The 25109-nt window shown below is 40.1% G+C and overlaps 1 protein-coding gene across 3 annotated transcripts in view; it reads left to right on the top strand.

Moving 5' to 3' along the window:
* Nucleotides 1-5015: 5015 nt before the first annotated feature.
* The window catches only part of DYNC2H1 (dynein cytoplasmic 2 heavy chain 1), a 421699-nt gene continuing 401605 nt past the window's right edge, over nucleotides 5016-25109 (top strand). For all 3 annotated transcript variants that reach the window (XR_007770188.1, XM_050927645.1, XM_050927637.1), the window contains exons 1-10: nucleotides 5016-5374; nucleotides 10855-11025; nucleotides 12123-12258; nucleotides 12630-12748; nucleotides 13800-13944; nucleotides 15590-15822; nucleotides 16149-16283; nucleotides 16378-16491; nucleotides 16667-16778; nucleotides 17297-17421. Coding sequence is in view for 2 of the 3 variants with exons in the window: in XM_050927645.1 (XP_050783602.1) it covers nucleotides 5168-5374; nucleotides 10855-11025; nucleotides 12123-12258; nucleotides 12630-12748; nucleotides 13800-13944; nucleotides 15590-15822; nucleotides 16149-16283; nucleotides 16378-16491; nucleotides 16667-16778; nucleotides 17297-17421 (1497 nt within the window). In the remaining variant the exon portion in view is untranslated. The remainder of the gene's footprint in view (nucleotides 5375-10854; nucleotides 11026-12122; nucleotides 12259-12629; nucleotides 12749-13799; nucleotides 13945-15589; nucleotides 15823-16148; nucleotides 16284-16377; nucleotides 16492-16666; nucleotides 16779-17296; nucleotides 17422-25109) is intronic.

Genomic DNA, 25109 nt, shown 5'->3' with positions numbered 1-25109 from the left:
AAAGCACTTTTCTGTGGTAACGACAGCCTTTTGCGGACCCCTTCGACCTATTTTCCAGGAGTCCACAGACCACAGGTTGAAAACCACTGTGCTAGCAGTAAGATTAAGGGAATGAGAAACCACTAGACCAGTGGTTCTAAACCTAGTCAGCACACAGCTGCAGCCCATGTGACATTCTCAGGACCATACAGATAGTATATCTATTGTGTTGTCCACATAACATATAGAGATCCACATTTGTGGCCCACATAACAAGTAGAAAGCTGTATATGCAGCCCACAATGGTAAATAGGTTAAGAACCACTGCGCTAGACAAAGTCATGCAAAAATTTCAAGAATACTGTAATACATCCGAGAATGTCACATAGGAAAGTAACATTTTCTTTACAAGAAACTAGTTTCTGGGTCAGATTGTACAGTATTATTCACGTGTTTATGTTTTAATATGCATGCTTTGATTTATGTCTATGTTGTATCTTGTATTATTTACCCGGAAAATGGTAATGTCAAAAATTTGTTAAAATCTCTATCTTGAATGGTGTCTAGTAGTTGTTTGGCAGCCATGTTGGCTACCCTTCTCTTTGGTGGAAAGGCGGGAAAAGCACTGGTCAGGTAGTCACTAATCTGCCTAGAGACTAGAGGATAAGCCCCACACACAGGCTCTAAGGTACTGTCCTCCCTAGTGGCAGCCTGCAATCGCATAGTCATATCAAGAACCACCATAAGATCTCTGAGAGAAACCACCACAGTTACTTACCTGAGAAATAATTCCGATGCTGATCCTGATCCTAATCCTGGTTCAGCAGTTATCAAAGGTCCGAGTCCCCCCTGTGCCGCTTGTCATCCCCAAGCGCAGTGGTAGGTCTGGATCCAACATCTCAAGGCTGAGGCAGACGATCAGACAAACTTTGTTCTGTAAAGTATAAATACCTTTGTCTGTCATTTGTAGAGCGTGAGGGTTCTGGTCTTCATACCTATGCAAGCCACTGAGATATTTTGTCCATTTACTTACCTTATGTTAAATAAAGCACTTTTTTAGTTGACTTTTTCTTGTCCCTTGTCCTTATTTGCTCTGAGATCAATTAGGTGATAGATCCTAATCCAGGGACAGCCATACCTGTGACTTCTTAGCAGGGTTCAATAATAGCCTTAATTTCTTCACCCACATTGATACACTGTAACATGATAATGGTTATAGGTTTACATAACAAAGCTAATTCATGTGAATATGAACATTTAACATGTATGGTTCATTAGAGTCTGAATTATTTGTGGTGTAACTGATAACCAAGTCAAAGCAAGGTTATTGAGATAAATGTTGGAAAGAAAACTGGATATTACAGAAATTGTAAAAACTTTGCTTTCCAGATGAAAGTGTTAGCAAAAAGTGAATAAACAGGAGAGTACCTAATTAAAAATGCATATTAATTGGCAGTGAAAACATCAGAAGCAGCAGCAAACAGGCTTCAGATGGCAAAAGCATGGTAACAGTTGAACAAGCCACTGCAGAAGGCACTGTTTGAACAAGATGAAATGGCCATGTGATCAGAAAGTTATCAAGATTCAGAGACTATAATTCTGAAAAAATCATTTGTGAATTGTATTGTTATTATAACAGTATTATTAATATTTATTTGTATGACACCTGTACTGAGAGTGTGTGGCACAATCTTTCAGCATTGTGCCACACACTCTCAAAGAAACTGTGGAACCACTTGATCAATATCCTAGACTGCACTGAGAGGCTTCAGTCAAATTCAGAAACCAATTGTGCTGTAAAAATACAGCAGCAGTCCCTTCTCTGGGAATTTAAGTTTAGTTTAAAGACAGGATACAACAGTTGACTGTAGTAGACAGTAGATGGGGATAGGAAGATGGCACCACCATTAATGATAATGCATAATTGCACAAATTAGATATCTGCATAATTTGTAGATGTCAAGGCAGATATTTTTAAATCAAGAGAAGAAATAAATGCCTCTTTACTTGTCATTAAAAAATATAATAATAGGAGATATATGAATCTCCTAGAACTGGAGGGGACTTTGAAAGGTCATTGAGTCCAGCCCCCTGCCTTCACTAGCAGGACCAATTTTTGCCCCATATCCCTAAGTGGCCCCCTCAAAGACTAAACTCACAACCCTAGATTTAGCAGGCCAATGTGCAAACCACTAAGCTATCCCTCCTCCCTATTATTATTATTATCCCTAATATTTGCCTAGCCTAGCCATTATTATTAAAACACATTTTTCAGAGGTAAAGGTTTTTTGATTGGAAAATGGAGTTTTGTGAAAAATTAATTTTTTTTTGCAAAAATAAATACATTTCTGTTTTTTGTTGAAAACACATTTTTGTTTTCTGAATTCTTTTTACAACCTCCCCGTGCCCCTCCTTTTTCTTGTGGAATATTTTAAACAAAAAAATAAAAATGTTTTCATCAGTATTTTTTGCAGGAAAAATATTTCCTAACCAGCTTTATTTTTTTTAAATATGGTTTTGTGTGTTATTTTTCCTTTGAGTAGTAACCATAACATTAACAAAAGTAGGAAGAAGTAAAAGTAATGTCATTTGGTGTTAGAGAGACAAGATGAGTGAGGTAATGTCTTTAATTTACCCAACTTCTGTTGGTGAGAGAGACAAGTTTTCAAGCCACACAGACCTCTTCTTCACTTTTGGGAAAGGAACTCCAAGCATCACAGGTAAATGCAAGGTGGAATAGACTGTTTAGCATAAGTAGTTAACACATATTCTAAGGGACCATTCAAGGCAGAGTGGCTCATTAACACCTCTGCAGTCATCAGACAAAAACAGAAGGTTAGAGGATTACAAAAACAAGGAGTCCAGTGGCACCTTAAAGATTAAGGCCCTGGCTACACTTGAGAGTTACAGCACAACAAAGCAGCCCCAGGTGCCCTAGCTCACTCCCCGTCCACACTGGCAAGGCACATAGAATGCTCTGACTCTGCAGCTACTGCGCTGCTGGTACTCCACCTTGGCGAGTGGAATAACATTTGCTGCACCCCTATTGGAGCACCACAGTGCCAGTGTGAACGAGGTGTTGCATTACTGCCCTGTGATCAGCCTCCGGAAATGTCCCATAATCCCCTTAAATCAAGTGGCCACTCTTGTCATTGTTGTGAAATCGGCTGCAGGAATTCAGAAATGCCCTTTCAGAGCTCCGTTTTGGAGAAGCTGGCTGCTTACCAGCTCTGAGAAAAAGCAAACATTTACTGTTTGCTTTGAGTAAGTGAGAAAGAGGCAGGGGAGAGGAGGGGGGGTCTGAACGTACAAGAACGCGAGCTGACATATGCTCAGCACCCCAAAAACCCACTCTCTTTCCCCCCACATACACAGAACACACTCCCATTCACACTCCACGCCACCCTTCCCATTTAAAAAGCACATTGCAGTCATTTGCATGCTGGGATAGCTGCCCATAATGCACCACTCCCAGTGCTGCTGCAAATGCCTCAAATGTGGGCATGCCAGTGCCCTTGAAGCTGTCAGTGTGGGCAGACTGCAGCGCTTTCCCTACTGTGCTCTACATCTGCAAGCATAGCCATGCCCTCAGGGTATGTCTACACTGGAAACTTCAAAGTGCTGGTGTGGCAACACTCCTGCGGAAGCGCTTTGAAGTGTGAGTGTGGTTGCGCGCAAGCACTGGGAGAGTGTTCTCCCAGTGCTCCTGGTAATCCACCTCCATAAGAGAATTATCTCTGAGCGCTTGGAGCCTGTCTACACTAGGCTTTAAAGCGCTCAGAGTTGCTGTGCTCAGGGGGGTAATTTTTCACACGCCTGAGCCAGCAAGTTAGAGCACTATAAAATGTAAGTGGAGACAAGTCACTTATAACAGATTTATTTGGGCATAAGCTTTCATGGGTAAAAAAAACCACTTCTTCAGGGTTACAGATTGTTGTAATAAGCAGTGTGGCTATGTCTAAGGCTTTGTCTACACTGGCACTTCCTCAGGAAAACTCTTGTTGTTCAAGGGTGTTAAAGAACATGTCCCCCCGTCCCTCTGCCCCCGGAATGACAAAAGTTATCCTGAGGAAAAGTGTCAGGGTGAACAATGCTTGAAGTTTCCAGGGTAGACATACCCTTATCTGTCTTTAAGGTGCCACCAGACTCCTCCTTGTTTTTGTAACCCACTAACCATTTTTGTCTCATGACTGCAGAGGTGTTAAATGGCCACTCTACCTTGACTGGTCCCTTAGCATATGCGCTAATTACGTATGCTAAACAATCTGTTCCACCTTGCATTTAACTGTGACAGCCAGGGTATCTTTCCCAGACCCGAAGAAGTGTTCTGTATCGCTCCAGAATTTGTCTCTCTCACTCTCACCCACAGATCTTGTTCTAATAAAAGACAGTAAGTACCTCATCTTCCTAATATCCTGGGACTGACGTGACTTGGTGGTGTTGTAAAACCAGGTCAGGTAGGGTTACAGAGGCTGGGTAATCACTCCTGCACGTAGCACTTTTGTAACAGAGGCGCGGGGGCGGCAAGGCTTGGGGTAGGAAGGGGGTAGGAAGTGGGAAGGGTGAAAGAACCAGAGGGAATGTGAGGTTGGAGGAGGGGGGCACCTAACAGTTTAATGGTGTTGGACAGGCTGCAGAAGAAGGCGGGTGATGCAAGGGCTACGGTGCCAAGGGCCAGGGACTGCTAGAGGGGCAGGGGCGCTGGGGGATGGGTGGGCCGAGATCGAGGCTGGGGCTAGCGCTGCGGCATGCGTGAGCTCCCCCACCCCAGCAAGGCCTCCAAGACCGCCCGGACAGCGGGGCTGTTGATCCGCGAGCGCGCGCCCCGCCTAGGTCATAGTAGAGCGAACTCCCCCTCAGGAGCCCCACCCTTCCCCTCCCGTGAGGAGCTGGGGCGGGGATGGCATCGATGCTAACGGGGAGCGGCTAGCGAGTGCCTATCTTCGCTTCCATCCTCCCCTTTCCCCCAATGTCCACGGCGGGCGCGGCGCGTTCCCGACATCCCAGCCGAGCGCGCGAGCGTTCCGCGGCCGCCATCTTCGGTCGCCATAGTGACGGGTCCTGGCAACCCGGGGACGCCAGAGGGAGTTAGGCCTTTCTCTGAGCCTGCGGATGAGCCCCCCTCAGTTACCTGCCACCCCCGGGTGAGTTCTTCCCCGTAACTCCCCCCCCGGGACACCCCGCCATCATGTCGCTGGCTGGGGAGGGAGACAAGAGGAAACGCTTCATATCGGTCACCGCAGCAAATTATTTCGGCCTCGCGGCGTCGGCCGATACCACCGACCCGTCCAGTGCGCTCGTTGCCAGCCCCCAACTGGCCAGCTTCCTGGACGACGGCAACGAGTTCCTCCTCACTGTGCAGCACTCGGGCACCCAGCTCACCGTGTCCAACAAGGTACGTCCTGGTGTGGGCGTCCATGCAGACCATGGTGCCTGGTGTGCGATACCCCATCTGGTGAGAGTGTCAGGCCAGGGGCTTTGTGATGTGTGAAGTGCCAGCCTGGTGCCAGAAAGCCTTTGCCAAGGTCCCTCATCAAAGTCTCTTAAGCAAACTAAGCTGTCACCAGATGGGATGGAAGGTCCTCTCATGGATCAGTAGTTAAAAGATAGGAATAAAGAGGTAAGAATAAATGGTCAGTTTTCACAATGGAGAGAGGTAAATAGTGGGGACCTGCAAGAATTTGTACTTGGACCTGTGCTGTTCAACATATTCATAAATTATGTGGAAAAGGGGAAGAACAGTGAGCTAGCAAAATTTGCAGACAATAGTTACTCAAGATAGTTAAGATAAAAGCTGACAGCAAGGAATTACAAAAGGATCTTGCTAAACAGGGTGACTAGGTGACAAAATGGCATATGAAGTTCAGTGTAGATAGCTAAAAAGTAATACATCCTGGAAAATATAATCCCAACTATATATACAAAATTAGTCTAATTTAGCTGTTACCACTTAAGAAAGAAATGTTGGGATTGTCCTGGATAGTTCTCTCAAAACTTTTTATCAGAGTGCTGTGGTAGTCATCTCATAAAAGGTAACAGTAGAATTGGAAAAGGTGCAGAGAAAGAAGGGCAAGAAAAAATATTAAAGGTATTGAACAACTTCCATGTAAGGAGACATTAAAAAGCTTGGGACTGTTCAGTTTGAAAAAGAGATAGAGGTCTATAAAATCGTGAATGGTGTGGAGAAAGTGAATAGGGAAGTGTTATTTATCCCTTCACATAACATGAACTAGAGGTCACTGTTGAAATTAATAGGCAGCAGGTTTAAAACAAGCAAAAGGAAGTACTTCACACAACGCACAGTCAACCTGTGGAACTAATTGCCAGGGGATGTTGTGAAGGCCAAAAGTATAATTGGATTAAAAAAGGAATTAGATAAGTTCATCACAGGATAGGTCCATTGGTGGCAATTAGACAAGATGATCAGGGACGCAACCACATGCTCTGGGTGTCCCTAAACCTGAACTTCCAGATTCTGTGACTGGACAACAGGAGATGGCTCACTTGAAATTGCCCTGTTCTGCTCATTCCCTCTGAAGCATGCGGCACCAACCACTGCAGGATATTGTTCTAGATGGACCATTGGTCTGACCCAGTATGGCTGTTCTTATGTTTTTATATTTATATAGACCAGGAGTCGGCAACCTTTCAGAAGTGGTGTGCTGAGTCTTCATTTATTCACTCTAATTTAGGGTTTCGTGTGCCAGTAATACATTTTAATGTTTTTAGAAGGTCTCTTTCTATAAGTCTATAATATATAACTAAACTATTGTTGTATGTAAAGTAAATAACATTTTTAAAAGGTTTAAGAAGTTTAATTTAAAATTAAATTAAAATGCAGAGCCCTCTGAACCAGTGGCCAGGACCAGGGCAGTGTGAGTGCCACTGAAAATCAGCTTGCGTGCTGCCTTCAGCACGCGTACCATAGGTTGCCTACCCCTGATATAGACTGTGATCTCCGATGTGTGACACACCATTCTGGTGTCCGTGTCCCTGCACACCACGGGCTCAGGTGTGTGACATGCTGTCCCAGTACTAATGTGTATGGAGACCAGGCAGTCTGGTGTGTTACATTCTATTTCCCTTCCAGTGCTAGCAGAGTCTCAGGTCCTAATGTTGTGACATTATATACATTCTGTCTCACTGGGAGTGAGTTTGCAAACCACTAGGTCTGGTGTGTGACATGCTGTCTCAGTGTGTTCACAAACCACGAGACCCACTGTACAGTGTTCTGTCTCAGAGGAAACATCTACGGGGGGAGGGGCATTTTATTATCTCTGTATAGATCATGAGGCTTTGTGTGAATTATACTGTCCAGGTGGAAGTGCATGCAGACCCTATGATCCAGTATGCGTCACATTACTCCCAGGGCTTGTGTATACCACTGAGCCCAGTGTGTGGCATGCTAACTAATGGAAAACAAATATGCAGATCAGGGTGCCCAGTACACTCTCTGTCTGTGGTATGTAGAGTGCTCTGTTCTATGTAAATTAAGTGCAGTTCCTGCTAACATTGAACTATTGGAGAATTATGTTTGTTGTCCTCAGTTGCAGAACATTTGGATACCGCTGAAAGAGCATTAAAAGTTAATTTTATCTAAAACATTGTGCACTATAATATATTGAGAAACAAGTAACATACATAATTGTGTAAAAAGGGTGTCTGCTGTACCGTACATGAGGAAAATAAAATGGGGTGACAGAGTTTTGTGCTATCTGCAGAATGTCAGTGCTTTGCATGTTATTGCAAAAACTTCTTCAGTTTGATTGTAGACCTTTTCCCTCTGTTTTATGATAAGATTTTAGAATAGACTGTCAGTCAATTTTATCTCTTGTTGTCTTGTTTTGGTTGGATTGATAGAAACTTTGTTATTTAAATGCAGGAATTTCTAGCAAGTGGGATGGATTGGGGAGTTGGGGAAGGTTCTCCTCAGTGCAGAGGGAACCATAGCATGTGAGTTGAAAATTCTAGGTATTAGACAAAAGATTGAACTTACTATAGCCAGAGGTCAACATGAAATATGAGGTGAGAGCCCACTACTAGAGTCCAGAGACAAACTTCTTTTTGTCATTGGATCCTGCTGAGATGCTCCATTTTTCATTTTAACCTCTGTCTAGTAAGTGTTGTTGTACAGACAAAACTACACAGGATCTTTTCAGGGGGCAAGACAAAGATACCATATTTATTATGATAATTTGATTTATGGCTTATAACTAATATCTTAATTCTATACACACACATTATACCTAATACACACACACACCCCCATCAGATGTTCTGCAGCTGCTGCATAGTTACCAGTCCTGAAGATAGCTTCAGTTCATAGCTTGATTTTGTAGCTTGGGTTCGTAGCTTGTGGCGTCTAACTGGCCAGGAAAGCCGGGCACAAGGACAAACTGGATCTCTGTTGAGCAGGCACTGATGTCCTTCCATGTTGGCAGCAGAATGTTACCCAGAGTCTCTCATCTCACCCTTCTTTTTTATAGGCTTTTAGTTTGGATTCAAAGTCTATAGGTCTTGCTGCGTCACGCTGCCTCTGGGTTTGGATTGATCACCCATCAATTACAGGCGTGACTTTCAGCCTTGAACCTGGCTTTGATCTTCCTTCTGTTGTTCTGTTCTCCTTTTCTTTTTAGGGTGGATGTTTCTTACTTTGTTTAGGGCTGTTGTCTAGGTCTTCAGCCGTTGGTATTTGAACTTTATCTCATCAGGACAGGCTGGGGCTGGAGGTTGATTCTATCATCCATACGTACCTCATTCACACATCTAAACTAAACTAATAAGATTACAGCAGGGCTTGCAAAAATGAAGGTTGGAGGAAGCTTTTACAAAATGGAGTGTTTTAAAATGGGGTTTGAATTACAATATTGAACAGAAGTTACAGTGTAGGCAAGTGTAGTGTGGATGGTGAACAGAAGTTACATTAATAAATTAAAAATAATTTCATTTATCAGTTCTACAAGTGTCTGATAAATTTGAAACCTCCGTCCCATGATCCTCCTCTGCCTGTTGGAAGGGAGAAAAAGATTTCTTTTCCCTCCTAAACCTAGGCTCTTGGCTGCTGTACAGAAGCTGGGATCTCTGCTAGGCTACTTTTCCCCAGCCTCTGTTTTATGTGTCTTCTTCCCTGAATAGCTTCAGTGCTTGCCTCTGCTATTTGTAGTTTTGCCAAGAAGCTGCACTGTGAAATTGGCATGACTCTTCTGTTTCTACTGCTGCCCATCCTGTATTGGGCCACAACACTGAAACTGATTAAATTCATATCAATTTCACTCTGCCATTGCTTGAGTTGTCTATGAGCAGCTGCAGAGGTTTTGGAGCTAGCTGTCTGCAGAGCATGAAGATTGCATGCATTCACATTTGAAAAGTTTATCTTCAAAATCATGAAGGGTAGAAACTATTTTTTTAAAATGAAAGCTTAAATTCCGCAGCATGTGATATTTTACACTCCAACACTTGCACTCCACCTACTTGACGCTGGAAGGTAGGGGCGTGTACTTTTCAATGCCAGCATAGTATAAGTAAAATGATAACTTGACATTAGAACTGGTTGTGGATTTTTTGACAAAATTTTTTTTATTCAACATAACATAAGAACGACCGTACCGGGTCAGACCAAAGGTCCGTCTAGCCCAATATCTGTCTACCGACAGTGGCCAATGCCAGGTGCCTCAGAGAGAGTGAAGCTAACAGGCAATGATCAAGTGATCTCTCTCCTGCCATCCATCTCCATCCACAGATGAACAGAGGCTAGGGACACCATTTTTTACCCTTCCTGGCTAATAGCCATTTATGGACTTAGCCACCATGAATTTATCCAGTTCCCTTTTAAACATTGTTATAGTCCCAGCCTTCACAGCCTCCGCAGGTAAGGAGTTCCACAAGTTGACTGAGTGCTGTGTGAAAAAGAACTTCCTTTTATTTGTTTTAAACCTACTACCTATTAATTTCATTTGGTGACTCCTAGTTCTTGTATAATGGGAATAAGTAAATAACTTTTCCTTATCCACTTTCTCCACATCACTCATGATTTTATATACCTCTATCATATCCGCCCTTAGTCTCTTCTTTTCCAAGCTGAAGAGGCCTAGCCTCTTTAATCTTTCCTCGTATGGGACCCTCTCCAAACCCCTAATCATTTTACTTGCCCTTTTCTGAACCTTTTCTAGTACTAGAATATCTTTTTTGAGGTGAGGAGACCACATCTGTACACAGTATTCGAGATGTGGGCGTACCATGACAATAATATATTCTCAGTCTTATTCTCTATCCCCTTTTTAATGATTCCTAACATCCTGTTTGCTTTTTTGACCGCCTCTGCGCACTGCATGTACATCTTCAGAGAACTATCCACAATGACGCCAAGATCTTTTTCCTGACTCGTTGTAGCTATATTAGCCCTCATCATATTGTATGTATAGTTGGGGTTATTTTTTCCAATGTGCATTACTTTACATTTATCCACATTAAATTTCATTTGCCATTTTGTTGTCCAATCACTTAGTTTTGTGAGATCTTTCTGAAGTTCTTCACAATCTGCTTTGGTCTTAACTATCTTGAGTAGTTTAGTATCTCAAACCATTTTTGGCTCAGCTCTATCTATAATGCAGAAGCCATTTTAAGTATTTGATTTTGTATTACATTTCAGATTCCTATTCAGCCAATATAAATATCACATAAAGTTTTGAATGTATTACAAATCAGATATGAACAGAATGTTTGTCACAAGTCAAGTAATATGACATTTTGTCATTAATTATTTTCTTACTCTAAATTGTATAGAAAGTGCATTTTGGGGAAAAAACATCTTGTGATTTGCAGTTTCTTTCTTTCTTTCTTTCTTTTTTGAACCTAATGGTTTTTTTATCATTATAGGTTGAAGCTGGTGATTCAAAAGATAAAGTATTGGTATTCTTTAAGCTGCGACCAGATGTTATTACAGAAGATAATCTTCATAGTAATATTCTTGTGTCATCTATGTTAGATTCACCTATTAATACACTTTATCAAGCAGTACGGCAAGTATTTGCACCAGTATTATTAAAGGTGAGTAATATACCATTAGATATTTTTATGCTTTAAAATGTGTACTTACAGATTACTTTTCTTTTAATTATAAATCTTCCCCATCCCATGTTAATTGTTCTCTGAGATTTATTGTAATTTGCTTTTCTGTTAGATTTAAAATTAAAATATTTACAGAGGTTAAGGAATGAACAATTTATTTCATTTTCAAGTTAAAGGAGGCACCTTACAGCAACCTGTGTGTCAGATATTGGTTTAACTTCAGTGGCAGGACTGCACAAACCAGTATAGCTATTTTATATGGTAAATAGGTGTGCTGGATTCCTAAACTGACTTATTTGACTATATTTTCCATTGTGCGGATGGGTTTTGCCTGCTTAAATTCCACCATGTGTCAATAGGAGAGTTGATCACAGAGGGCTAAGTTCTGAGAGTTTTGCTTAATTGAGGAACGCAGAATTTGGCACAGGGATTGGAGAGGGTAGCAGTGTATCATACATGTGAAAATGTAAAAGCTAACTTGAGGATCTTCTAAAATGATACCTCCTTTTCTTATTTTGTGATAAGGAAGATATTTGCTTTATTCAGATTTTCACAAACAAAAAAAAAAATCATGGCTACATTTCTTTATCTTAGCAAAAGAAATTTCAGTGTTTCATAGTTTCCAAGCTCCAGTTTATTTTTTGTCATACTCTTAGAGTGATTCCAGAGGATCACAATAACCTTCATTATTCATTTTAACCAGTAATTTTCAGCACAGGAGTAAATACCATACCTGGTTGTCTTAATAGAGAATAATGAAAGAATATCTGTTTGCAGCATCTTTTTGCAAATATTAATTCATGTCTTGCAATCAGTTTTTGAACTATAGGCCATGTTGAAATCAGTAAGGAGTTTTTTTTCAAAAAATTATTGGCATGATACGGTTCAGTGTTTTGATTTGTCCAACCTGTAAAAGAATAAGATGCCCTTCCCTGAATTTAAGGTACATTCCCTGTTCTCTTCCCCCATCAAATTAATAATTATTATTAATCATTTATTTATTTTTGAAAAAACAGATAATAGAAAATGATAAAGAGTTCTAACATGATATCTGTTGCTTGGAATCTTTGTTGTAGGATGAGAAATGGAGTAGGGAGTTTGATCCCAAACTCCAGAGCCTTCTGAGTGAGCTAGAGATTGGTTTGGGCACTGTCCTCAGAAGATCAGATCCTAATTACTCAGGAACCAAATTCCGTGAAGATGATGTGCGCGGTGTGTACCACAATTATTTCTTTTACAACAGTATTTAAATTAAAAATTGAATATTTCATTTGATTTGTGAATTCATGTCTCTTTCACTGTGATGTGAGTGGTTGAAGAACCTAAATAAAACAGAATAGACCTTGAAAGGTTGTGAATACTCTTATGAGTTAGGAATTGAAGGCACCCATGGTCTATCAGGATTGAGTGTATGGTGCCTTAATATTAAGCTGATATCACACCTAGACCCAAAAGTTGAAGCAGAGTTATATAACCCAAAAGTAAAATTTTCCATTTTGAAGTGTGTTTTGCCTAAAGATATTTTGTTGTTATACACTGTATCTGAATAATGTATTTAAGTGCTTTCTGTTTTGTATTTGCAGCAATACTTACACCAAATGATGAGTTTCAGTTCTGGATAGAGCGTGCTCATCGTGGAAGTAAATCATGTAGCAAAGAGAGAGCGTCTCATTTTAAAGATCTGTTTGAAGCAATTGCAAGAGTATGTTTTTTCTTTTATTTATTCAATGATGTATTTATTTCAAACTTCGTAAAGAATGTACTCAACTTTTGAAATTGTATGAGATGTTCAGAAGTACAAAATCTTGGGCAAAATTCTTCTTGCAGTTTCTCTTCTGCATTTCCCACTGACTTTAGTGGGGGTTGCTCAGGTTTGATTCAGAGCAGAATATGGCTCCTTCAATCCTAAAATTAGTCTTAAAGAGAGTAATAAAGGAATGGTAAGAAGATTGTCAGCTGAAAATGGGATGATGATAGTTTATTTTTTTTTATTATTTAACACACAGGATAAGTGTTCTCAAACTTTTGTACTGGTGACCCCTTTCACATAGCAAGCCTCTGAGTGTGACCACCCCCCTTATGAATTAAAAACACTTTAAAATATATTTAACACCATTATAAATGCTCGAGGCAAAGTGGGGTTTGGAGTGGAAGCTGACAGCTAATGGCGCCCCACATAATAACTTCATGACCCCTGAGGGGTCCCGACCCTCAGTTTGAGAACCCCTGCCGACAAGATGATGATTGTGGACTCTGCCCTGCAAAGTATTAAGCACTTGAATCATTTTACTCACATGAATAGTCCTACAGAAGTCAGTGAGACTATTCACATGAATAAAGTTACTCACACCCTTATATTTTTACAGGATTGTCCCTTATATTTTTAAGTGTTAAAATAAAGACCTGACATATCTGTAAACAAGAAAATGCCTCAGTTAACAACAGGGCCGGCTCCAGGCACCAGCATCGCAAGTAGGTGCTTGGGGCGGCCACTCTGGAGAGGGGTAGCACGTCCAGGTATTCAGCAGCAATTCAGCGGAGGGTCTCTGCTCCCGCTTGGAGCGAAGGACCTTCTGCTGAATTGCCTCAGATCGTGATCGTGGCTTTTTTTTTTTTTCCGGCTGCTTCGGGCAGCAGAACCCCTGGAGCCAGCCCTGTTTAACAAACATATTTGAATATATTCTAAAGAATTTAAATATTTCTAATCCCTCAGTAGCACAATCATGTTATTTTAAAATGTATTTTATTTCTAGGATTATTACAATTTGGATAGTCTCTCTTTATTTGAAGTTGTGGAATTAGTGGAGACTACTCGGGATACTGTTGACGATGTATGGAGACAAACAGAACACGATCCCTTTCCACAGCCACGCATGCAAAATCTTTTGGATGTCATAGGTAAAGCTGCGGGTAGAAATGATCATACATTTTCAAATCAACAGGCCTGGATAACTTACACCCAGGACACTTAAAGGAGCTAGCTGAGGAGCTCTCTGAACTACTAATGTTAATTTGAACAAATCTTGGAGAATTAGGGAAAATCCAAAGGATTGGAGGACTGGCAAAATAGCTCCACCGTTTAAAAAAAGTAAAACCCATGGAACTGTTGATTGATTAATCTGACATCATTCCCAGACAAAATAATCTGGACTATCAACAAAGAATTGGAGGCTAAAAATATAATTAATACCAGTCAATCTGTTTTCCTGATAAGTAGGTATTGTCAGACCTGTTATCTTGGCAACTGTGTTGATATAGTATACTTGGATTTCTCCAAGGCATTTGACTCAATATCACATGAAATTTTGACTAAAAAACTTGCATTATTTGGAACCAATGGGGCAAACGTTGGATGGATTAAAACCAGCTCTCAAAATGTGGTTTTTAATGGGGAGACATCAGTGAGCAGGGCTATTTCTAGTGGGATCCCTCAGGGATAAGTTTTTGGTCCAATGCTATTCAATATTTTTTATCAAAGTTTTAGACGATGATATAAAATCTTTACTGGTAAACTTTACAGATGACATGAAGACTGGGTAGTAAGAGTTATCTGAGTCTGCTTAAATGGTCACAGTCCAACAAAATGCATTTTAAAACAGCTAAATGCAAGGTAATATGTCTGGGAGCAAAGAATGAAGGCAATACCTGCACGATGGGAGAATGTTTTGGAAAGCAGTGAAGGACTTAGAGAGCATTGTGGATGTCCATATCACCGTGAGTTGTTAGTGCAATACTGTGGCAAAAAGGGCTGTTGTGATCATTGGTTTTATAAACAGGAGAATATCAAGTAGAAATAGGGAAGTGGCCTTGCCTCTGTACACACAGCATTGTTAAGACCAATACTAGACTACTCTGTTCAGTTCTCCACACTTCAAGAAAGAGGTGGAAATATTGAGGAGTCTTACAGAAAAAGGCATAACAAGATCCATTGGGTAGAAGTTGAAGTTAGGCAAATTCACCCTTGAAATTAGTCTGTTTCCTAACTGTCAGGGTGATTCAACACTGGAACAACTTATCCGGGGAGGTGGTGGACTCACCATTGCTTGGAATCCTTGAAATGAGATTAGATATCTTTCTAAAATGTGTGGTTTAATTCAGCTTCTGGGAAAAATTCTATAGCCTGTGCGTATAGGGGTCAGGCTGGATGGTCATGGTGGTCTCTTTTGGCCTGGCAGTCTATGAATCCTCATTTCATTCCTCCCTTCATAGGCCATGGTGAGGATGGGAAGCTCTGCATTGTCCTCAACATGCTCATAACACATGCAACTGTGCATTAAGACTTTTATTTTTAAATATGTTGTCTTGCACAGTGTGTATATAATTTAATTTATTAAGGATTCCAGTTCTGTAGCTCTTACTTGTCAGCGAAGGATTGCAGAATCAGGCCCTAAGTGAATAGTAGTTTATGAGATTTGCATTTAGTATCAAAATATCTCTTCAATAGCTTTTAAAAATGTAAATGCACAGTGGTGTGGAATATAAAGAAAGGATTTTAAACATACTTGTTATATTTGGGTCTGTGTGTGTTTTTGTGCTGTTTTAGGTGGCTCTCTTGGTAGGTTTGTTCAGAAAAAAATGGGAACTTTGAATCTGTGGGAGGATGCTTTTCACATTGTGAAAGAAAATCTGAAGGCTGGTATCATGATTTGTGAACAGTGGGTAGCTGCCTGTGATCACCTAACTGGACAACTATGGCAACGGTATACACCACATCTATGGAAAAGTGAGAAATATGTTCCTGAATCATTAGACAAACTTGGCAAACGTCTTGATGAGGTATCCATTTGGTGAACTTTGATTTGTTTTTGTTGGAAACAAAACTGCAAAGGATTTTTTTTAGTTGTAATTAAAACTGTAATATTTTCTCATCATTTTTATAATCAGAGCATGGTTTAATACACATATTTGGGTTCAATGTTTATTTGACTTTAGCTCCTTGCTAGGGAAGTATCATTTGTGATGGGGTAGTATGGTACAGATGGGGGAGTTTGTGCTGTGTATTGCATTTCTTGCTTTTAATATAAGTTATGTGCCCAGGCATCATAATAATGGGCACATAAAATTCCCATTACAATAAATGAAATATTACTTTTTTGTTTTAGGTGCTGACTATTAGAACACTTCATGAAAAACTTGCATATTTTTTACCAGTGGGGGAACAGCAAACATTGCACCTTGCTCAGGTGTTTGAACCCTTTGCTGGCCTGAATCCTGTGCACTATAACCCCTACACAGAGGTATAATGTTATTTTTTTTTCTGTACATAATTTCTGTGACTTTATTGTGAGTATTAACATATCTCAAACTAACACAGCTATTCATTATCTCCAGCCTTTATGGAGAGCTGCAGTGTCTCAGTATGAGAGAATTGTTGCACCAGTGGAACAGAAAATAGCAAGCAAATTGAAAACATTTATTTCAGAAATTCAAGACAGTCCGCAACAGGTAAAAATATTTTTATATCACAAAGGCTTTACTATGTATCAGGTTGCAGAATTCTCAAATAGTTATTTTAAGACAAATGATCACATATAGGTTTTATGAACAGTGGTGCCTAAGAATGTGTTTCATTTTATTGAGTAGAAATAATCTTTTTTCTTTACATTATTTCTTATGCTAGCTGCTTCAAGCATTTCAGAAATATAAGGAACTGGTAAAACGCCCAAGCATTAGTAAAGAGTTGCTTTTGGAAAGGGAAACTTTGCTAGCAAGACTTCAGGACTCAGTCAAAGGTAAAAGTGTATCATAGACATTTCAGAATCAATTTGGAAATGTTTTAATTGTTCTCTACTTTGTCTCTTTTCTTTTGGGAGTAGTATTTTGCTACAATTTTTTTTGTAAAAGTCTAGTACAGGGGTAGACAACCTATGGCACGGGTGCCGAAGGCGGCATGTGAGCTGATTTTCAGTGGCACTTACACTGCCCAGGTCCTGGCCACTGGTTCGAGGGGCTCTGCATTTTAATTTAGTTTTAAATGAATCTTCTTAAACATTTTAAAAACCTTATTTACTTTACATACAACAATAGTTTAGTTATATATTATAGACTTATAGAAAGAGACCTTCTAAAAATATTAAAATGTATTACTGGTGCGCGAAACCTTAAATTAGAGTGAATAAATGAAGACTCGGCACACCGCTTCCAAAGGTTGCCGACCCCTGGCCTAGTATGTTTTTTGTAGCTATAATTCATTATTGCTAACTGGTTCTGTTGCTTTGTGGGTCTAACATGAACAGTTTGTTTGATACAGATTTTCGAACAGACTTTGAAGCTCGATGCCATGGTGTTCCTGGTGATGTATCTGGGCCACTTTCAGGAAAAAATCTTTCTGAAGTTGTCAATAATATTGTTTGGGTGCGGCAGCTGCAGTTGAAGGTAATAGTTTAAATTCTTGTTGAGACACTGCATACTGACTTCCAAGTAAAAAATGTGGCATAAAAGACCTCGAAGATACTCAACATCTGCAACTCTCGTTGACTTCACTGGAGTTAAAAGTTCAAAGCTCCTCTTCAGTAGGACTCTTGTTAAATAGTTTTTCATTTATTCAACATGTAAAAATTATCTCTTGGATAAATAATACACTGAAAAACTTCTTATGTTAAATAAGGTTTATTACAAAATATTTTAGAGTATTACAAAAATTGGGAAAGACTAGAATTCTACAGTGGTGGTAGACACTCTGGCTCAGATTGCTTCCTCAAGTATGCACATGTTGTTCCCATAAAAGACTTACAATGAGCCAAACTGTGACCCACTTACTCTCAGTAGTGAGTAGTAACTCATGAGTAGTCCTTCAGAAATCAGTTGTATTTCTTGTGTGAATAAATGCTCACCAGTGCAAGCAAGGAGTTCCCAGTATCATATTAAAAAGCAGAATTGTTAGTTCTTTGTAGTAACGTCAGGGTGCTGTACATTAGTGTTTTCTGTTTCACAACAGGATGGGTTAAAGGTATTTGCTCAGTTATAATTCCCTGCCTTTGATTAGTTTGTATTCAAACAATAATAACAAACAATATCTGTGCTTTGATATCATCACATTTATAATTTGTGATATAAATGGATTTCTAAGATTAAAGAAATGCATGTGAGGTGTTCAGTATGTAACATATTTAAGTGTGTGGAATAAGGAAAAGACAGGTAGAAATGAATTAATTGAATGGAAAGATTTGTACAGATTCATACACTAGATTCACATATCCTGATGAATTTGACTTTAGAGTAAATATTTCAAGTTTTTAGACAGTCTAAAATCCAACTCAGAAGGTAGCATCAGCTATAACATATGCACCATCACTTCTTTATACATACACTGATGTTTGTGCCAATGGCATACTTTTGGTTTTTGAGAAAGGCTGACTTGCCCAGCTTTCCTTCTAAAATTGCCGGAGGCATTTTAGTATTCTAAACTTTTTACTTAAATTGCAGTTTGTAACAGAGTTATGAGAGTAGGCACATTTTTTAAACATACAGCCATAAAAAGATATTTTTAAAAGTGATGGAAAAAAGTGTTCAGACCCTCTGAATATTTCCTTATGCTTTTGGCACTCAGTTGAAATTCATCTTCTCATTTTTCTTGAGATCCTGGGAGAAACACGGCTTCCTAATATATTTGACTGTATAATAGAGACCTCATTCTGGCTTACAAAGGTGAAACTATCAACATAATGATCTTAAGAGAGAGAGAGAATTTATAATAATTTACCAAATTCAGATTAACCAAAGCTTTGTATTGTAATCTTCTTTGTGCTCCAGGTCCCCCAAGTCCAGGGCACACTAATTAATAAGGCACCAGCTGGCTTCAAAGAGACTGTGTTCTATTCTAACCAAAAAGCACAGTAAAGAGGATGCTAGATAGCTTTTTGGACTATTCAGTTGTAGATCTTCTGGCCTGTCTCCCCCAACCCAAGAAGGACTCATGCCACACCCAAAAGTCTATTCAGGTCCTTCCTTCAGGGCAGTTTTATTCTTCAAATAAAAAAACTTGCAAAGTAACACACAATTTTTCAAGTGTCCTCTGCATAGTGTCATTCCTGGGAGTTTTTCTGATTAGTGCAGCAAGATGGTAGAAGCTTCTAGTAGCAGTGCCGGTCAGGTGCCCATGCTCCTCCATCCTCCCTGTTTGGCGCTTAAGGGCATTCTAAGAGCATGACTATATAGGAGCTGTGGTGCCACTGCAGCCTCAGTTCTTTCCAACAGCTGCAGTGAAAGGATATGAACCATTGGATCTCAAAGATGTATTGACTGATAGTGCCTTCATATTAGTTCATTGCTGTTAGTAGTTAATAGTTTTTATAGTTAGTAGTCTATACTTTAGTTTTAGGATAAATTAGGCCACATTTAGATTATATCATAGTTTTAAGGTATAGTTTTATAGTTCAGTATGGATGATCCCATTCTGAAGAAACATGGGTTCAGGTGGTGCACATCTTTCCCAGCGCTCCTCTTTGCATCTGACATACATGTTCAGTGTCTAAAGTGTTTGAGGGAGAACCTTTTCCCAGCATGTTGTGCTACCTGTAATACTTTCATACCTTGGGGCCAGAAGGAAAGACAAAATAGACTTCTGGCCCAGTACTTAATTTTTAATGAAAGAGGTGCTAGGGCTCAAATGATTTTTTACATTCATAACTGATGAAGCCCCGAGGTGCTGGGGCTATGAACCCTCAAGCCTAGTGGTGCCAGGGCTGAGCAGAAATTAAGCACTCTTCAGGCCTTTTTATTACAGGAGGTTTTGTCTGTCAAGCCCCTGGGATCTGAGAACTCTGAAGGATCTGAAAATAAGGATAAGCGGTCTGAATCAGCTCTGAGTACATCTAGATCCAAGAAAATTGCAACAATGAAGTCTTTCATCTTGGCACTGAGCTCCAGTTCCAGATTAGTGGATCTGACTGTTCTTAAGCCTTTGGATCTGACTCCAAAATCAATACATTTATTATTAATTGTGGAACCCATTTCGGACAGTCATCCTAAGGGTCCAAATAACTTATTGGAACTGGCTGCCTTGTTTCAGAGGAAACAGAAAGCTAAATTAAAACATATCCCTGGTAGTTCATCAGACTGTTCACATGCGAATCTGAGACCAAAGGATAGTAAATCTGTAGATCCATTCTAGAGATACGGATCCGAAGGAAAGGTCATCAGATCTGAACACATCAGTTCAGCAGCTTTAACTGTCGTGGTACAGATTCACATCTACTAACAGATCTGGCTATTTCTCATGGTTCTTATGATAAAAGACTGAGATGGGACACCAAACATGGAGATTCTCCAGTATCTCTTCCACCACCTAAGATTCCAACTGTAAGAAGAGATTTGTCACCATGCTACATGTCCCAGATCTTCACAGCGGTCATTTCACCTGCTGTTTCGGTATTGGATCTGGGATGGGATCTGCAATCAGATATAGAGCTGGATCCAACAAGCAAGACTATGATCTGACCATTTACAGATGAGAATTTCCATTCATGGCACCCTATGTTCCAAACAAGGTATGTGAGACAGGTTTGGGGTGACTTGCAGGATTGGCATATATTGCCTTGGATGCCTGGGACATATTGGCCAACTTCTACTTACCACTATCACTCCAGGAACCATGAATCTTCATATCCACTACATCTTTCACTGGAACTGATGGATCTGAGAGTTGCAGATCTGAGGGGTAAGGATCCAACAGTTAGAAAATGTTCCCTATCCTTACCACAAGAGACAATGAGGAGGCGCATCAGACAACATTTCCTCTACAGGAATTTCAACAAGAAGAAATGGAAAATGTGGATGTAGCTACAGCATTTTCTCCTTCTGAGGACACAGTTCAGTTTCATAAGCTAGTGGATAGGATAGCATCAACTTTAATATTACATGAGTAGCTTTGAAACAAGCCACATGTGATGTTGCACTCCATATGCTTTATGAAAATATGCTTGGAATGTGAATATAATGTAACTGGAATATGCTTTATGGAAAAGATCTCTTGTAAGGTATCATTACAAAGCTTATAATCTACTGAGTGTGTTCATCCTATTTGTATGTATGTATCATTCGTGTATCTGAAGCTAGAAATATAAAGTATTACTCTGAAGTCCTATTGTAACTATGCAAAGTGTGGTCCATTAATGGTGGCTTGGAAACTTGATGGCTCCTATTAACTAGGACAATTGGCTCTGTTTACTTGTAAGCCTTCCTGTATATGTGGATGCCAGCCAGTAAGTAATGAAGTCTCACATGACATCTGAACATGTCACATGATACTGGAATCCATCTTAAATCTGGTGCTTTTCATTTAGAAGGAAGGATGGGAACCCAGAGACAAAGGATTCCCGCCTTATGCCAAAGATATAAAAGGGAGTGGAACAGAACAAAGGAGGCTGCCAGTCATGAGAAATCCTCTAGTTACCACCTGAGCTGGAACTAACAAGAACTTTACCAGGGGAAAGGATTGGGCCCAGACTAGACGGGAGTCTAGTCTGTGAAAGAAGCATATTGGAACATCTCTGAGATTTACCTGTATACAGTTTATTAATGTATTAGGCTTAGACTTGTGTGTGTTGTTTTATTTTGCTTGGTAACTTACTTTGTGCTGTCTGTGATTTCTTGAAACCACTTAAATCCTACTTTTCATTCTTAATAAAATCACTTTTGTTTATTATTGAACCCAGAGTAAGTGATTAATACCTGGGTGAGCGAACAGCTGTGCATATCTCTCTATCAGTATTATAGAGCATGGACAATTTATAAGTTTACCCTATATAAGCTTTATACAGAGCAAAATAGTTTTATTTGGGGTTTGGATCCCATTTGGTTCTGGGTGTCTGGGTGCTGGAAAAAGGTGACTTGCTGAGCAGTTTTTGGTTAAAGTCTGCAGCTTTGGGGGCATGGACCAGATCTGGGTCTGTGTTGCAGCAGACTAGTGTGTCTGGCTCAACAAGGAAGGGTTCTAGAGTCCCAGGCTGGCAGTGGAAAACAGGCTCAGAGGTCATTCCAGCACATCAGGTGACAGTCCCAAGGGGTCTCTGTGACTGAACCCGTCACACCACACATCCAATATTTTGTGTTCTATTGCAAAGAATAAGGTGTGATTGCCTATACTAGAAGGTCTCTGGCAGCCAGCAAAATCTTCTGGTCAAATCCATCTTCATTTCAGTCAGTTTAAAAAATGGCAGATAAATTATGCCAGATCCCGCAGGAAGAGTTTTTCTGTTTTCATGTGCACTCTCAAACTAATTCTTTTGTGGTAGCAGCATCAGGTCAAAGATCCAGGTCAGGTCTTCAGCACTTGACTCTCTCTATGAGAAAGAAAGAAAAAAGTTGGACTCTCTAAGAATAATTTTTTTTATCGCTTTCTTTAAATATGCGTACGGTCGATATCAAGCAGTAATGGCCAGATATCAGTTTCACTTGTGGGAGAAGATTTGTCTTAACCAAGAACCTCCCGGGGGACCAGAGGAGATTAACAGCTCTCATCATAATAGGGCAACTTGTGGTAAAACATGTCCTTAGGCCATCATTTGATGTTTCTGACACCGCATTAAGATCTGTGGTTTTAGTGATCACTCTCCACAGACATGCATGGCTACAGTCCTCATATTTGCCTATGGAAAGAAAGACAAAAACGAGGATTTACTTTCTGAAGGAGATGGATTATTTTTAGTGCAAAAACTGATAAAATGATGGAGAAAATGAAGGACATAAGCTCACCTATGAGATCTTTGGGGTTACTACCTCTTTATCATAGAAAGACATCTGTATTTATCTTCAGATATCATAGACAATACCTTCCATCTTCTTTCCCTTCTTCTTCTTAAACCTCTGAGAGGCAGCGTTATTATCAACACTGAAAACAGACATCCTCTAAAATGCAGGAGAGGAAAAAATCCTACAAGCCCAGGACAAGGATGAAGAACTCCTTGATTACATCTTTCTTGCCTAATATCAGCCTGCAGATTTGATGTGATGAATGAAAGCTTCATACCAATTTCAATAAATACTACCCATATTTTCAGAAACTGTCTCTCTCATTTGTACAGTGCCCTGTCAAATGTCACCTCAGACAGATGGGTTTTAGATAAAATAAAAACATGCTATACCATCCAATTCAAATTCCTTCCTCCATGCAACTCCTCTCACTTTCCTTATGTAAGAACAACCATCCTGGGTCAGATCAGAGGTCCATAAAATCATAGAATCGTAGGACTGGAAGAGACTTTGAGAGGTCTTCTGGTCCAGTCCCCTGCACTCAAGGCAGGACTAAGTATTATATCTATCTCAGTATCCTATCTTCCGACTATGGCCAATGCCAGATGCTTCAGAGGGAATGAACAGAACAGGCAATCATCAAGTGATCCATCTGCTGTCCACTATCTTTTCAGGGACTCTTCTGATGAGAACTTCCTTTAGATTCCAGGCACAAGATATTTCACTCCTGGTATTTTCTAATCCCCTAAAAATAATGGAGGCCTCAGACCAATTCTACACCTCAGCTTTAAACAAATTCATCAGGAAGTTTCAATTCAGGCTGGTGGGTATGGCATTCATTATTCCCTCCCTGTCCACTTTTGAATTGGTTTGGTGATCTCAATCTCAAAGATTCGTCTTTCAGGAAGACCCTCACATTGAAAATATCTCTGTTTTTCTGTTGGTTCAGACCATTTCCAGTACAGAGTCCTACTGTTTGGCCTTTCAACCACACCCAAAGTCTTTACCAAATGCATGGCTCTGGTAGCAGCATATCTGAGAAGACAGGCATTTTTTTGTATTTCTGTACTGAGACAATTGGCTTCTGAAGGCTTCCTCAGAAGAAGAATTACAGAAAGCCATTTTGGTCACTCATTCTTTATTTGGAACCTTTGGTCTTCTCGTAAAGTAAAAAGAGTCTCTTCTCACACCGTCACAAAAGATTCCATTCATTGGTGTGATTCTCAACTCCATAAAAGGAAGAGGTTTTAAAAATTAAAAACTACCATATGCTTCAATATCCCTGTGAAAAGGTAGTTTATCTAATGGCATCCATGACCTATGTGACTCCATATGCCAGGCTCAGAATGAGACCTCTTCAGCAATGACTACTAAGGAATTTCAGACCCATTATGAACAGTATGCAAAAAAATACTCACTGTTCTCAAGAAGGTTTTTCTCTCTCTAAGATGGTGACTGGAACCTCAAAATGTCCTCAAAGGAGTTTTGTTCAACCCACCTTCTCCTTTTTTAATAATACATACACAGGGGGAAGCACATCTTTGCAGTTTGTACATTCAAGGCCTTTGGAACAACAAAGAATCTCTGTTGCACATAAATGTATTCAAGATTGAGGGCAGTCTGACTCAGAGCAGCATACCATAATCATGTAATTGTCAAATTCGTTTTTACGTATATGCTGGTTAAGAACTTTTTGAAAGGACGTTAAATCTGTGTCCCCCTGTGTGAAACCCTGTTCCTCCATGGAATCGGAATTTAGTTTTGATTCAACTCGTCGCAACCATTTTAACCTATAGTGAGCTACTCTTTGTTCCATTTATTTGTGAAGATGGCCTTTATAATAGCAGTTACTTCAGCCAGAAGAATTAGTGAACTACATGCATTGGTGATAGATCACCCTTTTAGTACTTTTTGTAAGGACAAGATGGTTGTGATGGGTTCCCGATGGTGCAATCTGGAACTGGGATACTGCAGAGACCTCTGGTTTACCAGCTTGGGCTCTCTCTCATACTGATATGTTGTGACAAGCTGCAGACCTCTCCCAAGTACTGCACTCACACAGATACCCACAGGCAGGTACACACCCAGCTGAGTTATTTGAATGATTCTCATGAAGCAGCAACAGAGAGGCTCCAACCAGTTTCCCACAGCTCCCCATCTTAAGACTCCAGAGCCATACTACTGTCCTACTTTGATCAGAAGTCTGAGAAGTGTAAGTTTGTAACCCAGTCCACCCTCCCCCCCCCCCCCAATGTGGAGAAGACATGGACCAGCATTTGTTCCTGAACTGAGGTTTCCCAAGCACTTCAAGCAAGATATACTGTTTTAGGTAAAATATAGAACAGGTTTATTTACTACAGAAAGATTGGTTA

Source organism: Gopherus flavomarginatus, chromosome 1, assembly GCF_025201925.1.
Source record: "Gopherus flavomarginatus isolate rGopFla2 chromosome 1, rGopFla2.mat.asm, whole genome shotgun sequence".
Taxonomy (NCBI): domain Eukaryota; kingdom Metazoa; phylum Chordata; order Testudines; family Testudinidae; genus Gopherus; species Gopherus flavomarginatus.
The sequence above is the reverse complement of the archived record's forward strand: the minus strand, read 5'-3'. Positions and strand labels throughout refer to the sequence as shown.